We start from the raw sequence: 18,792 nt of genomic DNA, 5'->3' as shown, positions 1-18,792 counted from the left end.
ATAAATTTATTTACTCAGTTAAGTTCTAAACAATATTTCTTTATTACTTCACATGACTCAAGATGATTGTTGGAATACATTGTAAATAGTGTAGGATAATTTGAGCAGCTAAAAAAATTGTAAAATAATTTTTCTCAAAATTTACAACTCAAAAAAAAAGTTGTTTGAGTGAATAAAAAAATTATTGACTTACTCGTTTGAATGATTCGAGTGACAACGTAACAACGTGTCCGCTGGCGAATACAATCGGTTTGATTGACGACATCATCATCATGACAATGTGTTTTTGAGCATTATTGCTCAGTGCGAACCAATTTGTGTTGTACATTGCAGTGCTGAGTTCTGCAAACTATTATAACTTTTTTTTTTCTTTTCTTAAAGATGTAGGGTAGAAATTTCATCTTTGGTCTACATTTTTGGGCACTTAATACTTCATTTTGACCAATGAAAAAATGTAAAATAAAATTTCTGTTGTACCAATGTGATAAAAATATGATTGTACAGATTTTAAAAATTAATTGTCTCACTGCGTCTTTTACAAATAATTTTATTTAAATTTTTCAAGGGTCAAAAAGTGGCCATAAATTGTACCTCAGCCTTATACATATTTTTGGAGCGATTTTATAGCTATAAATTCACCTCGAGAGTTACTCGGTTGCCTGACATACAGATGACGAATATTTGGAAGAACATGCAGAGAATATATACAGAGCATGCAATAAATTCTGGTGAAAATGGCACCATTTGAGATAGAGCGTAAACGCTGCTGCAGAGAATTATTGAACTGAATGAATATTGAATAAATATCATTGGGCCAAATACATGACTCATCGTATCAACCATCCTATAAATAAATAAGATTAAAAAAAATAATTGTTATTCATTTTTACGTCTAAATGCTTGATATAAAATTATCAAAAAACCTTAAAATTTCTACATGATACTCAACACACTCGGAAAAAAATTTTTTCTCGACAGTTTTGGCCATTACAGGGTCCATTTTGTCGTCGGAAACATTTTCCAGAGCATCCAAGGTAAGACGAAACCGATGTTTGAGTACATTTAATTGGGCGCAAACTTGCATCATCATCCCGGGAAACAAAGTGTCATAGGCAATGTCAACATTGGCGCTCATAAAAATGGTAAGAAGCTGTTGGGAAGCGGTCACCCAATAAATAATGATGTTATTTGAATAATCGTAAGGTAGCCAAGCTCTGCAGGGTAAAACCCCCGGTGGACGATCTTCAAATATTTTTCCCACGGTAAATACGGTTACAGATACTTCGAAAAATACTGTATACACCAAAGTATTAAATCTAATATTTTTTATGATCATCGAACAATTCACATTTTGATATTCGAGTGCTACATATTTTCAGCGAGTTCGACACTGAGAAAAAAAAAATACTTTTATCAAGAACATTTACTTGAGACAAAAACATATATTCTTGATAATTTTCAAGAATATATAATTTTGTCTCGAGAATTCGTAGAATTGAAGGAAATAATTTTTATTTAATTCAAGTAAAGCTATTCTTTTGTTTACTCATAATATAATATCAAATTCATATAATAACAAAAATAAATTTGATGCTCTTTTCTCAAGAAATTGATAATTAATAATAATAAAATAAATATTTTGAACGGATTTCTTGAACCAAGAAATTTTTGTTTGGAAAATAGTATTTTTTTTCTCAGTGTACTATCCTACTGCCAGAAAATTATCTGGAAAAATCTTATCTCGCGTTTTCAAATTTAATTTAAACAAAAATTCCACTCGTGCGTTTTTCTATTGACCTTTATACTGCATGTGAAAATTTGATTTTTTAAATTTACCAGATTTCAAAGACATCTTAAGCAGATTCAAATAAAAAGTAAACAAATTATTTTTTTCAGTAAATAAAATTTGAAATATAATTTTTTTTCTAATTATTATTTTTTAACAAAATTTAATTTTATTATTGTGAAGATATCAAAAAAAATTTCGTGCCGACAAAAAAATTTTTCAAATTTAATTTCCACCATAAAGAAAAATGTCAAAAACTCATTTTCTATGACCAGTTTAATGAAAAATTAAACTTGAGAAAATTGTTTAAATGTAAAATAACATTAGAAATTAAATTTTTGAAAAATATTTTCAAATCTGCCTGAAAAAATTTCCCGCCCAAAAAAAATTATTTTCAGTCACTGCAATAATTAAATCAAAAATTACAATTTAAAATATTTTTTCATGTCCAAAAAAAAAAATATTTTCAAGTAATTTTCCGTTTCGCCGAAAGTATGTAACATTTTTATGAATTTCAAATAAACAGATTTTCCAAAAAAATCACCTGATCATCCGATTGAAATTCTTGTGAATGATTTCCTCTTGGTAATCACGCGGACTAAATGGATTTCCATTAAACCTTTCAATCATTTTGATAATAGTTCCACGATTGCTTACAACCGTTATCGTTTTTCCGCACATCCCTATGATAGTTATCAGCATCGACGAGTTATTAAAGAAATCAAAAATACCATGGTTGAAAAATATCAACTCCATTGATTCGGAAATAACGAAAGTGATGCTATTCAAAATAACTAGTAAAGTGTAGCAGTTGTAAAATGTCCCTTTGATTCCCTGCCATTCAACTGGTCTCCAAAGGCCTATGCAAGTTAATACAAAGAAACTTTCTTTCAGTATAGCCATATATATAAGAAAATCGATTTGACGGTCTATCAGCTAAGAGGTTTCCGAAGATATGACCACGGGAGGCATAGAAATACATGATACTATGTTGCTATACTAATTGTGCTACTCAAGTATTCAGTTTATTGCCTGTAGTTACTATTTCTTGGGAAAACAATTTTCTAAAACTGTAGGAAAATTGATATAATTATTTTAATATGGCAAAGACTGAATTGTTTATACTTTAAGTAGATAAATGGAAGATGGAATAGAATATTCAATTGCTGTTATTTTCATAATTGATTCATTTATTATTCATGTTTCGGAAGTCAGTTGACGAGGGACCTTGTCAGTCTGAAAGTATTATTTTTAGTCTATATTTCATTCAAAAAAATGTTAAGATGCGAAAATTAGTTTTTACATTCACTATTTTAACTAAAATTCAATCTCGAAATTTAAGTATTAATAGAAAGTAAAAAATGAAAATAAATATTTGAAAGCTGTATAGAATATTTTTGAAAATTTTTATTTATCTATTATAAAATTTTGGGAACCGAGCACGAGTAGTAAAAAATAAATTTTAATCAGATTTTGATAAAATAAATTTTGGTGACTAAAAAATTCTGAGGTATTAACGATTTTCGTTTGGAAAAAATTTACTTGTTACGTAAAAATTTTTTTTTGTTAAAATACTTTTGTGGTTCGGCAGATTGACGTCCATGCAAAAATATTTATTTTTTAGTGAGTTATGTGTTTCTGCGTGACAAAAAATATAAAAATCACAGACACTCATAGATGTTTCATTTTCTTTCCTCAAAAAAAAATTTTGTTTACTCTACATAAATAAACTATGAAATAATCACAGTAAGTACAAGCATAAAATATTTAATTCAAATACTGTGATCAAATTTTTCATATTTTCACTCAGTTTCAAACCTATTGTAAGATAAATCATGATACTGAAAGTCAACGTCTTATAATTTTTGGTTTTTTTTCAAAATAATAAATAATGAAAAAAAATATTTTAAAAAATTGCACCTATAGTTTGTTTAATTTTCTACATGTGTATATTTTTATTTATTTTTTTTTTTTTCATAATTGATTTGTTGAAAAAAAAATCTTAAAATTGATAATTGTTTACTTCAGGATCATAAATATTTGAAAACCTGAAATTTACTACAGTAAAAATTTCCCATTGTGACTTTTAATATCAAAGTCCTATAAAATATAAAAAAATTAACAGTCATACCTTTTAGCTCGCCCTCATCTAGATGTCAAATAAAAAATATTCATATGTTGATTTAAATAATTCGTTGCCTCTTTCATTTTTTTGCCGCACACATAAAATAGCAGCTGTAATTTAATTCGAACTTTATCTGAATTTGAAATCCAACCAAACTACCAAATTTCACTATCAATTATGTCGCGCACTGACACTACAAGTTTGATATAAATTTTTAAACTGAAAATAACCAAAATTCCGAATATAAACTTTTTTTTTTACCAACAAACCAGTCGTCTAAATCTACTCAACCTACTGACAGTTAAAATTCCCGCCATCTAGCGTCGATTCACTCGACCTCCAAGTCGCCTAAAATTTTCTAGTGACTTGTTATTTGTCCCCAAAAAACAAAAATAGATATTTAAAATATCCGAGGTTGGGAGAATTGAAAAATAGCAAAGTCAGTTGTTGACTTGAAATGAGCAGAGTAAAGATGGATTCTCGTGTTAAATATTTCCAATGAATCGTTCAAACCTTCTCAATTCTCTTATCATTTTTCTTATCGGATTCGTATTTATAGTAACTTATCCCGACCGTAGTTTGACAACAATTCCAGAGGAGTATTAAATAAATAAACAAATTCTCTAATTGTGTATTGGAAAATTTATATATATATAAGTACATATATATATAATAATAATAAGTGAAGAAGTTGCAAGCATGATTGTACAGGAGCCAGTTCAGGTGAGAAAGTGCATTCACAGATCGATCATATTTTATGAGAAAGACCCCAACTAATTTAATTTTCCTGATAAAATAACGCAGATAGAGACTTTTTTTATTTCACTCACTCAGTTTAGTTTTTTATTCATACGCCAGTCAACGTGTGTTACGTCTTTGTACGTGTATATATACATATGTATGTATGTATGTATATATGAAATGAAATTGTGTAGTCTAGTCTCTAGTCTGCGCATCTACATCTACACTTATTGACAATTCAACATATCGATATTCCAATTTTAATCTCCTTTGAGACATACTTTCAATTACCCCAATTTCGACATTTTATAATTTTTTAATTAATGTAGTAATTTATTTGTAAAAATATATTGATTACATGACAGTAATGTTGGCGTTCATCTGACAATTTTTTAAATTTTTAAATCATAAATTTAAATTTATGACAGTAAAGTTGGCGGACATCTGACAATTTCTAAAATTTTAAAATAATAAAATTAAATTTTTTTAACAAAAAAATTTAAAAATGGACTTCTAGAAAAATCTAGTCAGCGTATGCATTTTTTTTTTTTTTTTTATTAATTTAATTGTTTTATTTTTTTATATGTAATTCAAAAATTATCTTGTGTCTGCTACATCTACACTCATTGAAATTTTTATAAAATAAAAATGATCCTGAAGTTAGCAGACGTTTGAAAATTTTTGAATTTTTGTTTTTCAAAAAATCAATTGCAAAAAATTAAAATGAAATTATGCACATGTAGAAAATTTTAAAAACTACAGGTGCAATTTTTAAAAATATTTTTTTGTTTATGGTTTATCGTCTAAAAAAAAATTCAAAAATTACTAGACATCTGCTAACTTCAGTATCATAAAATAAAAATAAAAAATTCATGTTGAGACAATTCAAAATTTAGTAGATGCATTTTTTAAAATTTTGTTTTAATTGTTTAATTTTTTCATACGGAATTTAAAAATTGTCGTGTCTGCCACATTTACACTCATGATTTTTTTTTTTTAAATGAATTTTTTTCAAATAATTGAAAAATATCGAAATTAAAATGAGTAAGAATGTAGCAGACAGAAAATTTTAAAATTATAAAAAAACAAAATTTATAAAAAATGCAATTTTTAATTTCAGTTTTCTAAGCGCAGTTTTTAAAAATTTTGTTTCATTAATTTTTTGCTCTATTTATTAATAATTTTAAATTTATCTTATGCCTGCTACATTCGCTCATAAATTGAATTATTATGAGTGTAAATGTATCAGACATACGACAATTTTTAAAAAAAATTAAATAATTCAAGTAATAAAATTTAAAAAAATAAATGTACTGAATTTTGAATTCTCTGTACATGAATTTTTTTATTTTTATTTTAAAAACATTTTAACTTATCATTTCAAAGTTTTAAAAATTGTCAGATGTCCGCGAATTTTACTGTCATAAATTATTTTATTTATGAAATTACGTAAATGATAATAAATAATTACATTTATATATTTAAAATATTGAAATAAAAAGAAATGATACTGAAGTTAGCAGACGATTAACAATTTTAGTTTTTTTTGTCAATAAAAAATAAGAACTAAAAATTTGCAGGTGTAGAAAATTAAAAAAACTATGTGCAATTTTACTTTATAACTTTGAAAAAAATAAAATTATTAGACGTCGGTTAATTTCAGTATAAAAAAAAAAAATTATCAACAATTTTTTGATTTGGGAAAAATAGAAAAATTGTCTAATCGATAAAACTTTTATTAAAAGATTTTACTGTGTATTAAAAAAGTTGTCTTATTGTTTATGTTTACTACTATGTATTTATTTTTCCACGGGGTATAAATTTGTACTGTCTATAAATAAGTAAATCATTAATTAGATAAATTTTTTTATTTACTAATGACAGTTTATTTATAGAAAAATAAAAAATAAACAAATATTTATTTATAGGCCGCCATATGGCATTGTCTCAATCACTATGCGTACAACGACGCTATTTTTTTATCAGAAAGGCTTTTTGCAGAAGGTAACTATTTTTTTTTTTAATTATATATAAATCATCATTCTCTCTATACACAAATTTATCGTTATTATAATAAATATTTTACTAAATATTATTTCGAACGTCACATTTGTGTCGCAGTATTTATTTTTTATGTTGAATCAAAAACATATATATGTTTACTTGAGGAAAAAAAAAATAGTACGGATCAAATTTTACGACTTTAGGTCTTGGGTCGACGAGAGAGTCCCATTTTCTAAATAAATGCAGGGCAATATGTTTTTCTTCATCTTGCACTCATATATTTATATATATGTATGTTTTGAACTTAGACATCTTTGTTATAAAAAAAGAGGAGAGATTGTTAGACCTCAGTGTCAAATAATAAAAAAAAAAAAATTTAACCCACGTAATTTTTTATTTTCCCTACTCCGAAATTTTAAGTAATTTTCTATCTAATCATCTGACAGCAAAAAATTATTAATTGTTAAAATTTAAGTTCTTTTATATAAAAAACAATAGTATATTTTACTCTAGGAAAAGAAAATTTTTTAAATAATTAATTACCTCCCATAATTACTCTCAATTATAAAGTTATTTATATTAAATCCATTAACCCTCAGTTAAAAAAAAATTTTGATTTTCAATACTTATTTTTAAACGTCATATTTTTTTCCACTTGTTTTTACTGTACTATTATTAAATCAATAGACTAATTATTAATTATAATAACGATCATTAAAAATAAATATTTTACTAAAATATACTCATATATTTTGTTCATAAAACAATTATCTGCCATGTACCTGAAGATTGGAACGTTTTTCGCGAAACGAAAATACAAAAACAAAATAAAAACTAAAAAATCTACTAGATCTAGATTTTTGAAATATTTCGCATTTGCTTGTATGTCAGCCGGAAATTGCAGACCACCCCTAACTACCCCTTGAGCAGTCAAATTACATACATTTTTTTAATTGTCGTTGCGCGAAAAACGTTCCGATCTTCAAGTACACTATCTGCCAAAAATGAATGAGTTCTAATTTGATAATTATCAGCAACACGAAACTAGTAAGTCAAGTAATTAATAATTTATGTTTAAATTTCAGTGGATAACGAGGATACGCTGTTCCTTTTAGCGACATGTTACTACCGGGCTGGGAGAATAAGACAAGCGTATGGATTATTAACAAAGAAATCACCCAGTACACCGCAGTGTCGTTTTTTACTCGCAAAATGTTGCTACGATTTGGAAAAATGGGCGGAAGCCGAGGCAGCCATCGTCGGCGGTTACTACAAACAAGTTAAAAATTTAGAAGATATAGTTATACAATTCGGCGACCAAGCGTGTTTTTCACTACAAATAATAGCTAAAGTATATTACAAACTGACAAGAACTTCAAAAGCTAACGAAGCGCATAAATTAGCATTAAAATTGAATCCATTTTTATGGCACTCATTCGAGGAGCTCTGTAATGTCGGGGAGAAACCCGATCCCAATAAAGTATTTCAGTTAGAAAAAATAGACACCTTCGCTATGTGTCACGGTACTAATCAGCTTAATTATATTACCGAGCCTGAAGTTATTCTTCCCAGCAATTCTCCAACGCCAAACATAAACACGTAAGATTTTTATCTGGTTCGTTAATTGCGAGGTTCGGTAACGGGTTTTATTGACGATCATTTTTTTCAGGACTCCAACGCAAGCTGTAATTGTCAATGGCAGTACTCAGGGCGTCAGATTACATCCGTCAATAGAAGAAAGTCCCCAACCACAGGCTATTTTATATACAAATCCACCGACGATATCACCGCGCAGCAAACCTCAGCGGTATCGTAGTATGTTTAGTAATTCAATGAGTCCTTTGACTCCGAGTTTTGGTATTCTTCCGCTGGACAATAATTCTCCAGAACCAACAGTACTACCTTCACATGTCACTTTAACTGAATCAAATGATCAGAAAAGTTTAGCTAAACGTGTCAGTAGTCTTCGAGCTCATGTAGGCGTAAGTTGTATTTATTTATTTATTAATAAATATCGTCCTCTGTACAGTTAATAAAGTACCCGACTGTCGGAACCGGGTCGAGTCTAAATTTACGATTGATAAAAAAATATATCAGAGTGACCTGAAAAAATTTTGGCTTTCACTTTTTTAAAAATTAGCAGGAGAATATTCGAAATTTTTTAATTCTTGAGCAACTAAAATTGATATTTTTAGATAATTTGTTATTTTTTAAATTTTGGGTTGACTGCGGAAATTTGAAAGCAAAAAAAAATTTTATTGGGCCATACTTTAATATATAGATGAGATTAATCGGGTTATTTTGGTGATAGATATTTTTGTTCAGGAATTTTTATCAGGGTTATTTTTGTCACGATTATTTATAACGGACCCTATCAGCCCCCATACGAATTTTCGGTTCCATGACAACTGATCCCAGACAACTGATCCCACTGACAAATTTATAAAATAATTAATTATTAATTAATTACTATGACATGAGTAATTAAAACTCACTGATGTAAGTATAAAAAGTTAAATTATGTAAATTAGTTGTTGATAAAAATCAATTGACCACCAATTGTTGATGGGATCAGATGTCGGTGGGATCAATTTGTAGGGATCAGTTGACGGCACACCGAAGTTTCTTCTCAAAAAAATTTTAAGGCATTTATTTTCTTACTGATTAGATAAATTTACTAATTATTATTTTTTATCTCAAAATCTGACATTTTTCCATTAATTTATACGCATGAAAATAAAATTTTCTTATTCTAAAATCTGCAAGAAAAAATTTCTTATATTTTCGTAGTAAATAAATATATAAAAACATAATTTCCGTGTTGGAAACGGAGTAGTTTACTCTAGGCCATTAATTTTTATAGCCGTCTACTTTTTTCTAATCCACAAAAAAATTATTAGGTCAGCTTTAATGTCACCCATGACATTTTTAAATCTGCTCTTATTTCAAATTATCCAAAAATTTTTCCTCAAGACATTAAATTTTCTACAAAAAAAAAAAAAAAAAAAAAAAATTAGACTCGAGTCTTTATACAGAAGTTAAAATTTAATTTGTTATTAAAATTCCCTGAAATTACTCGTCTTAAATTTTAACGCCGCGTTGAAAAGTTTAATTAAAATTTTCTCCAACTTCATGACCTACATAAAAATCTGATTAATTTTAATAGACATAAATTTTCTGTTTAAAATTTAAAATAATCATTCATTTTTTTTTTTTCAACCGACATTACATTCTGATAACTTTGAAACTTTTCTATTTACTCATATTTATCTTAAGACCTTTTTTACAAACCATTGAATCCTCTACAAAATTCTTTTAAAACTTTAACCTGAGCCATCAAAACTTCGTAAGTTACGAATAGTTCTTGTAAAAAATAAATTCGAAACTTGTCTCTAACAAATTATTCACCATAGAGACTCAGCGAACTCATATATAATTCAATTCTATATAAATATATACCATTCATCTCTTTCAAAAATAAAAAATGAAATAATGCCCCAATTACAGACCGCACTTTTTAAATAATTGTTACTATTACAGCAATTTATATCGAGAAAAGAGACTCCACTGCAACAGGGCAAGCCCGTGTTCTCCCAATCAGGGAACACAAGTAACACCGCAAATATCGTGACCGTAACACCAACAACACCAACCCCAGCGCCGCCGACTCTCCAGGGCCCCAACGTCCGTCGTTCTTCCCGACTTTTCAGTCACAGCTACTCGGTTAAAGAAAACAACAAATCGCCCAATAGAAACAAATTTACAACACCAAAGTCACCCTCACGCAAGACCAAAGCGCGTTTGTCAAAGACAAATTTAAACAAAGCGACATTCAATGAACTAAACGAACGTAATCGGAGTGATAAGGAAAAAAGTGAAACAATAACGTCTGAGAAAATGGTCGCCACGACAAATGCATTGAATCAAAATAGTAATAGCAATAACAATAGTAATAATAGTAATAATAGTAACTGTGCCAGTCAACAACAGTGCGCAGTACTCGTTCAAAAACAATGCGCTGAAGGTCTAATGTCATTGTTACGTGAACTCGGAATGGCTTATCAGCATTTGAGTCAATTTAATTGTTCCCAAGCCGTTGAAATACTCAGTGTCCTGCCAAAACATCACTACAACACCGGCTGGGTCTTATCAATGCTCGCTCGAGCCCATTTCGAGATGAATGACTACAAAAAAGCGGCTAATTATTTTTCCGAGGTCAGACAACTGGAGCCTCAGCGCATGGATTTGATGGAAATTTACAGCACCGTCTTGTGGCATTTACACTCTGAAGTCCAGTTGTCGACTCTGGCGCAGGAACTCGTCGCAGAGGACCGTAATTCCCCGGCAGCCTGGTGCGCCACGGGCAATTTGTTCTCAGCTCAAACGGAACACGAGACTGCTATTAAATTTTTCCAGCGCGCGATCCAAGTGGACCCGAACTTCCCGTACGCCTACACGCTCCTTGGCCACGAGTATGTTCTCACCGAGGAGCTGGAGAAAGCCGTGCACGCGTTTAGAAACGCGATAAGACTCGACCCGAGGCACTACAACGCCTGGTTTGGTCTCGGCACCATTTACTCAAAGCAGGAGCAATACAGCTTAGCGGAAGTCCACTTCAAAAGAGCGCTGCAGATAAACCCCTATCACTCTGCTATCATGTGCCACATCGGAGTCGTCCAGCACGCGCTTAAAAAAACCGATCTCGCGCTGAGAACACTCAATGCCGCTATCGCAAACGCTCCGGACAACACCCTCTGTAAGTTCCATCGGGCCAGTATCAATTTTTCAATCGGACGGTACAATGAGGCACTTCGTGAATTTGAAGAGCTCAAAAATATCGCACCCAAAGAATCTCTAGTCTACTACTCGATAGGAAAGGTAACTGCCGCTGCTTTTACTTTGATCTATGATCTTTGATCTTTGATCTTTAATTGGTTTATAAGTTTTATAATTACTTTGAAGATTTAATTGGTGCTTTTTTATACTGTGCAGGTTCACAAAAAACTTGGCAATACTCATCTAGCGTTGATGTACTTCAGTTGGGCAACGGATTTAGATCCTAAAGGCGTTAATAGTCAAATTAAAGAAGCTATTTTAAGTCCTGGACAGAGCGATGAAGAAACGCCGGTTGCTAATTCTGGTATTTATTCATAATTATTAAGAAAGTTGATTGTGTTAGGAGAGGGAGGGGCAAAACGGGGTACTTAAGGAAATACCAAGTTTTCGAGGACTCAAATACACAATCTTTTTTTTTTAATTATATTCAAAGTAAACAGAAAAAATTTTCAGTTTTGCGGGCAAAACGGGGTACCCCCAAAACAGGTAAAAAAAAAAATTTCTGGATTTTAAATGATTTTCATTAAGTTAAATTTTTTTGTAAGTAATTTACATGAAGAAAAATTATATTTTACATGATTATTAGATGCAAAGAAAGAAAAAAATTTTTTTAAAGTTTTTATCATAAAATAAAAGTCATTAATATTTTTCAACTGACAATTGATTTATCAAAAAGTTTGACAAAAAAATTCAAAATAACACTCAATTATATTTACAAACGGATACCCCGTTTTGCCCCTCCTTCCCCTAAATTGTAGCAAAGAAATTTAGTTTTTTTGGATTCTTGTAATGATTTTTTTTTGGACAAGAATACCGAGGTTCAATTTTTTGCGTAGTTTTGTTCCCGACTACCCGTTATAAGCCTCTTTTATTTTATATAATTTCAAACGTCATATCAACATTTTGTTACATGCGAGTATCTCGATTTTCCTGGTGCTTATGGCGCTAAAATAAATACTTATCTTTTTACACAAATAATAATTATAATGATAACGGTATTGATTACAGAAATAATTAAAATAATAATTTTATTGATCAACTTAATGCTCAATAAAACTTTTAAATTGTAACAGAAGCTTTTAACATAATTCATCATTACAATTATCAATAATGAATTATATTTTACTTCCTTATGATTAAATTGTCATCCGCGAAAGATAGACAGTAAATTTTCATCATTAATTTGTCTATTTTTCCTGTTGTTAGTTTATAATTTAGAGGATTTTAACGGAGGCTTATAACGGGCTCTCTGGTACAAAACTCCTTAGAGTTTTCCCTTAAAGGGATACGCTATCAGACCTCTTTCTCACACTCAGAAAAATAAACGGGACTATCTTTGTTGCACTCGTTGAGTGAATGAGAATTTTAAAACAATTTTACTCGGAGACGAATTAGAGTTTTTGAAAATACGAAATTTCTAGCCCTCTGTTAAGGGGTAACGGTAACCGATTTTCAATTAAATTTAATTCACGGGCAAACACTGGAAACCTAAAATAAAGAGTCTTTAGCGTTTTTTTAAACCTTAATAGAAGGCTAGAAATTTCGTATTTTCAAAAACTCTAATTCGTCTCCAAGAAAAATTGTGTTGGATTCTCTATACAAAAATCAATCTTTATTCTTATATATACTTTATTTAATTATTTCTCTTTACTAAATATTCTGTTCGAAATATTATTTCGAACAGTGTTGCATTTAAGTCGTAGCTAGTATGGATCAAATTTTATGACCTTAGGTACTTGGGTAGACGAGAGATTCCAAGTAAATGCAAGACAAAATGTTTTTCTTCATTTGCACTCATATATATATATATATATATATATATATATATATATATATATATATATATATATATATATTTTGAACTTAGAGATCGTTGTTATACAAAAAGAGGAGAGGTTGTTGGACCTCAGTGTTAAATAATATTAAAAGAATAAGTTACTCTAAGCTAAATCTCTTACGAGTGAAGACATACCCTAGAGCGCGTATTTTAATAAAAGAAATAATATTCATTTGTTTAATAAATTGATTTGTTTCATTCACGATTACTATACCTAAGTTTCCAATAAATTGTTTAAAAATGCTCATTTACTCTACGAGTGCAACAAAGATAGTCTCGTTTATTTTTCTGAGTGTGAGAAAGAGGTCCGGTAGCGTATCCCCTTAAAACTGGGCCGCACCTAACTAAGTCCTGAATTTAAGAATTCTAATTATTTATTAAAAAATTATCATAACAGCAATTTTATTAGCTTCCGACTAAAAGCAGAAGACGAACTTCCTCGGAAGATTTTCATCATCCGAGTCCCAAAAATATTCAAAAAGTAATTAGAATTCTTAAATTCAGGATTTCGTTAGGTGCGGCCCACCCTTAAGGTTTTAAAAAACACTAGACTCTCTATTTTAGGTTTCTAGTGTTTGTCCGTAAATTAAATTTAATTGAAAATCGGATACTGTTACCTCTTAAGGGGGAAGTTATACGGACTCAGTAACTCCCGATTTAGAGGAAGAGGCTTATAAAGGGCAGGCTTATGACAAGTAGTCGATTAATATAAATAAAATTCTTTTTTTAAGGAAATGAGCAGCAGGGTCAAAATCTAGCCCACGAAACTGAAGGCGGTGGCGAACTAGCAGCGGAGGTCAGTGGTCTCGCGAGTACATTAAGCGTAGAAACAAATCAAGATGACAGCGATGACAGCTTATGAAGGCTCCGAGTAACCCACGTGAGTTTGCTTGCGTACCGGTTAAACTCAAGTATCCGTCGTCGTCGACTCGCTCGTTACCGTCTGAGACGGTTGCAGCGGCCACGTCACCGTCGTCGTCACCGTTATCGTCGTATCTACTGACGTAAAATAATAATAATAAATATAAATAAATAAAACGACAACACGAATTGAGATCGTCTACGATAACTGTAGTCACCACTCTTTCGTTTTTAATTATTTCACTTTAAACATAAGGACATTTAATTAATCAACGCGTGTTACGAGTCCCAGTTTATTTATTTATTGATTTAATTAATTAATCAGCTAATTAATTAATTGTCATCAACACTCATCGTGATCTAAATGTCTATATATATATACATATATAAATATAAATATAAATATAGACCCAACGAGCGAAAAATAACCGCGGATTTTAAATTATTTCGCAGTGTAGTTTTTTTTTGCTTTGTAAATTATAATGTATATTTTTTTTTCTACTTATTTCGAGTCTTCTCTGTCTATTTCTTTTTTTTTTTTACAGACAAACAAATTTATTAATGAGATTTAATTGTTTTTATCGAAATAAATTAATATAATACGACTGAATATTTAAAAAAAAGAAAAGAATTGAGGAAATAAATATGAGAGTTTTGTGTAAATGTAAATTATTAGTATTTTATGATTATTATTATTATTAATTATTATTATTATTATTAATTATTATTATTATATTATGATTATTATTGATAATATATATATAAAAAAATATATGAACGATAAATGAGTTTGGCTGAAAAAACTAAGCCGTTAAATTACGATTATTTAAATAAATGAGTGCAATTGGTCGTCGACGATCGCTCGGTGGCATTTTAATCAGCTTAAAATAATAAATTAAATGATTAATGTCACGGCGATCGCTCGATTGACACTAGTGGGCTATAAAATATATACATATATATTTATTTATTACTACTGACACTAATTATTTAACAGTAATGTGGTTTATATCTATATATATGTATATATATGTCGATAGATTATTTAATCAGATTGAAGAGTTAAGATCTTGAGTGTTTTTATTATTTCCAGCTCAAGGTTATAAAAATAAAGGATATAATAAATTTAAAAAAAAAGAAAACTCATTTTTATTTTAATTATTTTCCTGCTCATACTCCGGTAATTATTTCGTTAAAATTTACTGCCCAGGTTTTTTTACGTAATTATTACTTTCCATTTTTTCTATCGACTTTTTTTTTAAAGCAAAATTTAATTCCCGCGGAAAAATTCAAATTTTTAATTTTTGGCGGGAATTAAATATTTTTTAAAAATTAATGTTCTAATTATTTATAATAAAATTAATATAATAGTAACAAAATATGTAACAAAAATTAATATATATATATGTTTATATATATATTGATAAAATAAAAGCTTACATATAAATTATTTATTTAAAAAATGAATTTGCCGCCTAGAAAAAATAAAAAATGATTACTGTCTAATAAATTAAAATAAAAATAAAAAACAAAAGTCTTAAATGATAATTTAGAATTAAATAATAAATATTAATATAAGTATGTATATAAATTTATCTCATAAGAGATAACGGTAAATAAAATATGAAAATTCCACATCACAGTCTGCTCTCAACTGTAGTACAAGACATTTAATAATGAATCCAGCTGGTAGTGTGCAAACAGGTATGACTTGGTCATAATTAACAAACTTTGAATGATAATTAATAATAAATAAACATAACGATTTTTTTTAAAGTTCTCGGGGCAACAAAACTGTCTCTATCCAGGACATTAACTCACGAGCATCTGGCGCTGGATTTTGATAAATTTTACGTACCACCGCCTGACAAACTCAAGAATTATTTTGCCAGTGGAATTGACATCAGAAATGTCGGGTTTGTAAGACAGTATCCGTACAGTAGTCGTTACAATGTTGCATTTAATGATGCAGATACTCGTACAGCTATTTTAGAAGAAGTTGAATTATTCAAGTTACATGGCGGTGGTACGATTGTAGAGAACACGAGCCATGGAATTAAACGGGATATTCCTTTGATGATCAAAGTTAGCCAGCAAACTGGTGTTAATATTATTGCTGGTACCGGTAAGTTTTAATTATATATTTCTATGACTACCCAAGCAGCACAGAGACAACTCTAAGATGTCTTTCAAAAGGACGACAAATTTTTTTTCTCAAAGCCGTTTTTTTTATATGAATAAGACATACAGATATTGGTCTTGAGAGTCATAGCAAATTTGACTTCTTTTTTTTGTCATAAAAAAGTCATTTCAATTTAAAAATCCTTTAGTTGACATTTATAATTTACTTTTTGTCGTCATTTGTATCGTCTTTTAAACAGATATTTTTTTGATGATAAATGTCTGATTGTTGTCAACATTTTGGTGCTTTGATAGGTCAAAAAACAGCCTCAAAACTTTTATCTTATAGATGTCATTGAGTCAAATTTGCTACTGGGTAATTTAGGGAATTTTCAGGCAGTGTCTCTCCCCCTCCCCACTTTTGAAAAATTTTTAATCACTCAACTGTCAAAAGCGCGTCAAAATTTTATCAATTAATTAAAACCTTAATTGAAAAAAGAATAATTTAGCTGAGATATAAAATTTAAAAAAAATCACTGACAATTGTCATCAATTAGAAGTTAAACAACATTTGAAAATTTGAATTATAAAATTGACATCGATTTTCTGAAATTTCGTTTAACTCCCAATTGATGTCAACTGTCTGGAATTTTTTTAAAAATAAACTCAAAGATAATTGCAACTAAGGTGTCCTTTTTTAATTAATATATGAATTTTTTTTTAATTAATTGATAAAATTTTAACAGCTGATTATGACAGCTGTCATTGATAATTTTTAAAAAGTGGGGGGGGGGGTACTGAGAATGACCTTAAGATAATAATTATTAATTTTTTTTTTTTCAAGGTCACTATGTTGAAGCCTGTCAAAAAAATTTGAAAAATGAAGAACAAATGTACGATTTAATTTTGAAAGAATTAACTGAAGGTTGTGAAGAATATCCGAGTGTGAAAGCTGGATTTGTTGGTGAAGTCGGTAGTTCTTGGCCAATAACTGGTAATTTAATTGATAAACATTTTAATATTTATTTATTTATTTATCTATCTATGGAATTTGTGATTTAGAATTTGAAAAAAAAGCGATTCGCGCCACAGCCAAAGTCCAACGACAGCTAAACTGCCCGGTGTCATTCCATCCCGGAAGAAATTCCCAAGCGCCTTTTGAAATAATGAGAATATTTACCGAAGCTGGTGGCGATGCCAAGAAGGCCGTCATGTCTCATTTAGACAGTTAATTAAATTTGTAATTAGTGTTGTTTTAAAAATTATTTTTTAATTATTTATTTTTTTAAAATGACAGGAACGCTGGTGAAGAAAGACGAGCTCCTGGAATTTGCGAAGCTGGGCTGCTATACTCAATTCGATTTATTCGGGACAGAATGCTCGTACTATCAACTTGATGAGACGACGGACATGCCCTCGGATGCCCAGAGACTCGATCGGATAAATTGGATAAAGCGGGACCGGGGCGTAGATCAGATTCTCATGAGTCACGATATCCATACCAAGCACCGGCTGGTAAATTGCTGCGATGGACTTTTTTTCTTTATATATTTTTATATTAAATTGTTATTTTGCAGCGCAGTGAACTTTTTTTCGTGTTCTATTTAAAATTGTTCAGAAAAAAAAATTATTTTCAAAGTACTCTTACTCTGCATCAGTTTTGCTGATTAAATTTTGACGTTACGTAAAAAAGTTATAGGAGAATTTTATAGATAATTTAATGGGCTATAAAAAAGGTCTGAAGAAAAAAATCGATAAACTTAAAATTTAAAAAGTTATAGTCATTTTAATACAATAAAAATAATTTTTTTTTATTTTTATGGCAAATAAAAAATTTCGATTTAAAAAAAAAAATATTTTGCACTGTAAAAAATTTTCGGAGTGAGTGCGTATCCATTTAATTCTCTTGGAGTAAAATTCACTCCTACAGGAATTTATTTTAGTATTAAATTTCGAATCGGAGTGAATGCAGTTCAAATAAAATCCAGTTCACTCCGGGTACGGAGTTATTTTTTTTCAAACTCTGAACTCCGAGTGACGGAGCGAATTCCTTTAAATAAAATCCGTAATCACTCACAATTTTTTACAGTATCCTAGAATACTAAATATTTAAAAAAACAGCCAATAAATAAATGTCTCTCCGCAATGACACTCGAATATATCAAACCGCTATCAAAGTTTAAGGTTTAAAAATTGATTCCCTCTCGACGGTTGACTGGTTCCAGGTTAAATTCGGCGGACACGGTTACTCTCACATCCTTACAAATGTCTTGCCACGTATGCCAGCCAAAGGATTTACTGCTCAAGAAATAGATGCCATTACTATCGAGAATCCCAGAAGATGGTTGTCTTATTAAATCAAAATACATTTACTCAGCCATAAATAAAATACTAGATCGATCGATCCATTGATTGACTACATAATTATAATAAATAATGAATAATAAATAAAAAGTCTTAAAAAATATTAAAGGTCTATTT

The 18,792-nt window shown here is 29.5% G+C and overlaps 3 protein-coding genes across 5 annotated transcripts; 2 read left to right on the top strand and 1 right to left on the bottom strand.

Annotated features, from left to right (window-relative positions):
- Positions 1-25: 25 nt before the first annotated feature.
- On the bottom strand, positions 26-4,211 carry LOC130671318 (odorant receptor Or1-like). 3 transcript variants are annotated; one of them, XM_057475133.1, is made up of 6 exons: positions 3,918-4,211; positions 2,331-2,646; positions 924-1,316; positions 640-844; positions 194-349; positions 27-108 (listed from the first exon to the last, which is right to left on the bottom strand). In XM_057475133.1, exons 2-6 carry the CDS (start codon positions 2,540-2,542, stop codon positions 58-60), a joined length of 1,017 nt encoding a protein of 338 aa, XP_057331116.1. In that variant the 5' UTR covers positions 2,543-2,646; positions 3,918-4,211; the 3' UTR covers positions 27-57. The 3 variants fall into 3 exon arrangements, with proteins under 3 accessions (XP_057331115.1, XP_057331116.1, XP_057331114.1); XM_057475132.1 differs by lacking the exon at positions 3,918-4,211 and having other exon boundaries at positions 26-108; positions 954-1,316; positions 2,331-2,914; XM_057475131.1 differs by lacking the exon at positions 3,918-4,211 and having other exon boundaries at positions 2,331-2,914.
- A 132-nt stretch (positions 4,212-4,343) lies between these two features.
- LOC130671312 (cell division cycle protein 27 homolog) lies at positions 4,344-15,332 on the top strand. Its single transcript, XM_057475123.1, has 7 exons — positions 4,344-4,634; positions 6,581-6,656; positions 7,742-8,255; positions 8,326-8,638; positions 10,197-11,534; positions 11,649-11,796; positions 14,061-15,332. The coding sequence occupies exons 1-7, from the start codon at positions 4,611-4,613 to the stop codon at positions 14,189-14,191; spliced, it is 2,544 nt and encodes an 847-aa protein (XP_057331106.1). The 5' UTR covers positions 4,344-4,610; the 3' UTR covers positions 14,192-15,332.
- A 403-nt stretch (positions 15,333-15,735) lies between these two features.
- LOC130671327 (phosphotriesterase-related protein) lies at positions 15,736-18,783 on the top strand. Its single transcript, XM_057475151.1, has 6 exons — positions 15,736-15,894; positions 15,968-16,315; positions 17,156-17,305; positions 17,374-17,538; positions 17,609-17,826; positions 18,537-18,783. The coding sequence occupies exons 1-6, from the start codon at positions 15,867-15,869 to the stop codon at positions 18,666-18,668; spliced, it is 1,041 nt and encodes a 346-aa protein (XP_057331134.1). The 5' UTR covers positions 15,736-15,866; the 3' UTR covers positions 18,669-18,783.
- Positions 18,784-18,792: the final 9 nt, after the last annotated feature.

This window comes from Microplitis mediator, chromosome 7 (genome assembly GCF_029852145.1).
Source record: "Microplitis mediator isolate UGA2020A chromosome 7, iyMicMedi2.1, whole genome shotgun sequence".
Lineage (NCBI taxonomy): Eukaryota > Metazoa > Arthropoda > Insecta > Hymenoptera > Braconidae > Microplitis > Microplitis mediator.
Note: the sequence above shows the minus strand (reverse complement) of the source record. Positions and strands in the feature narration are given on the sequence as shown.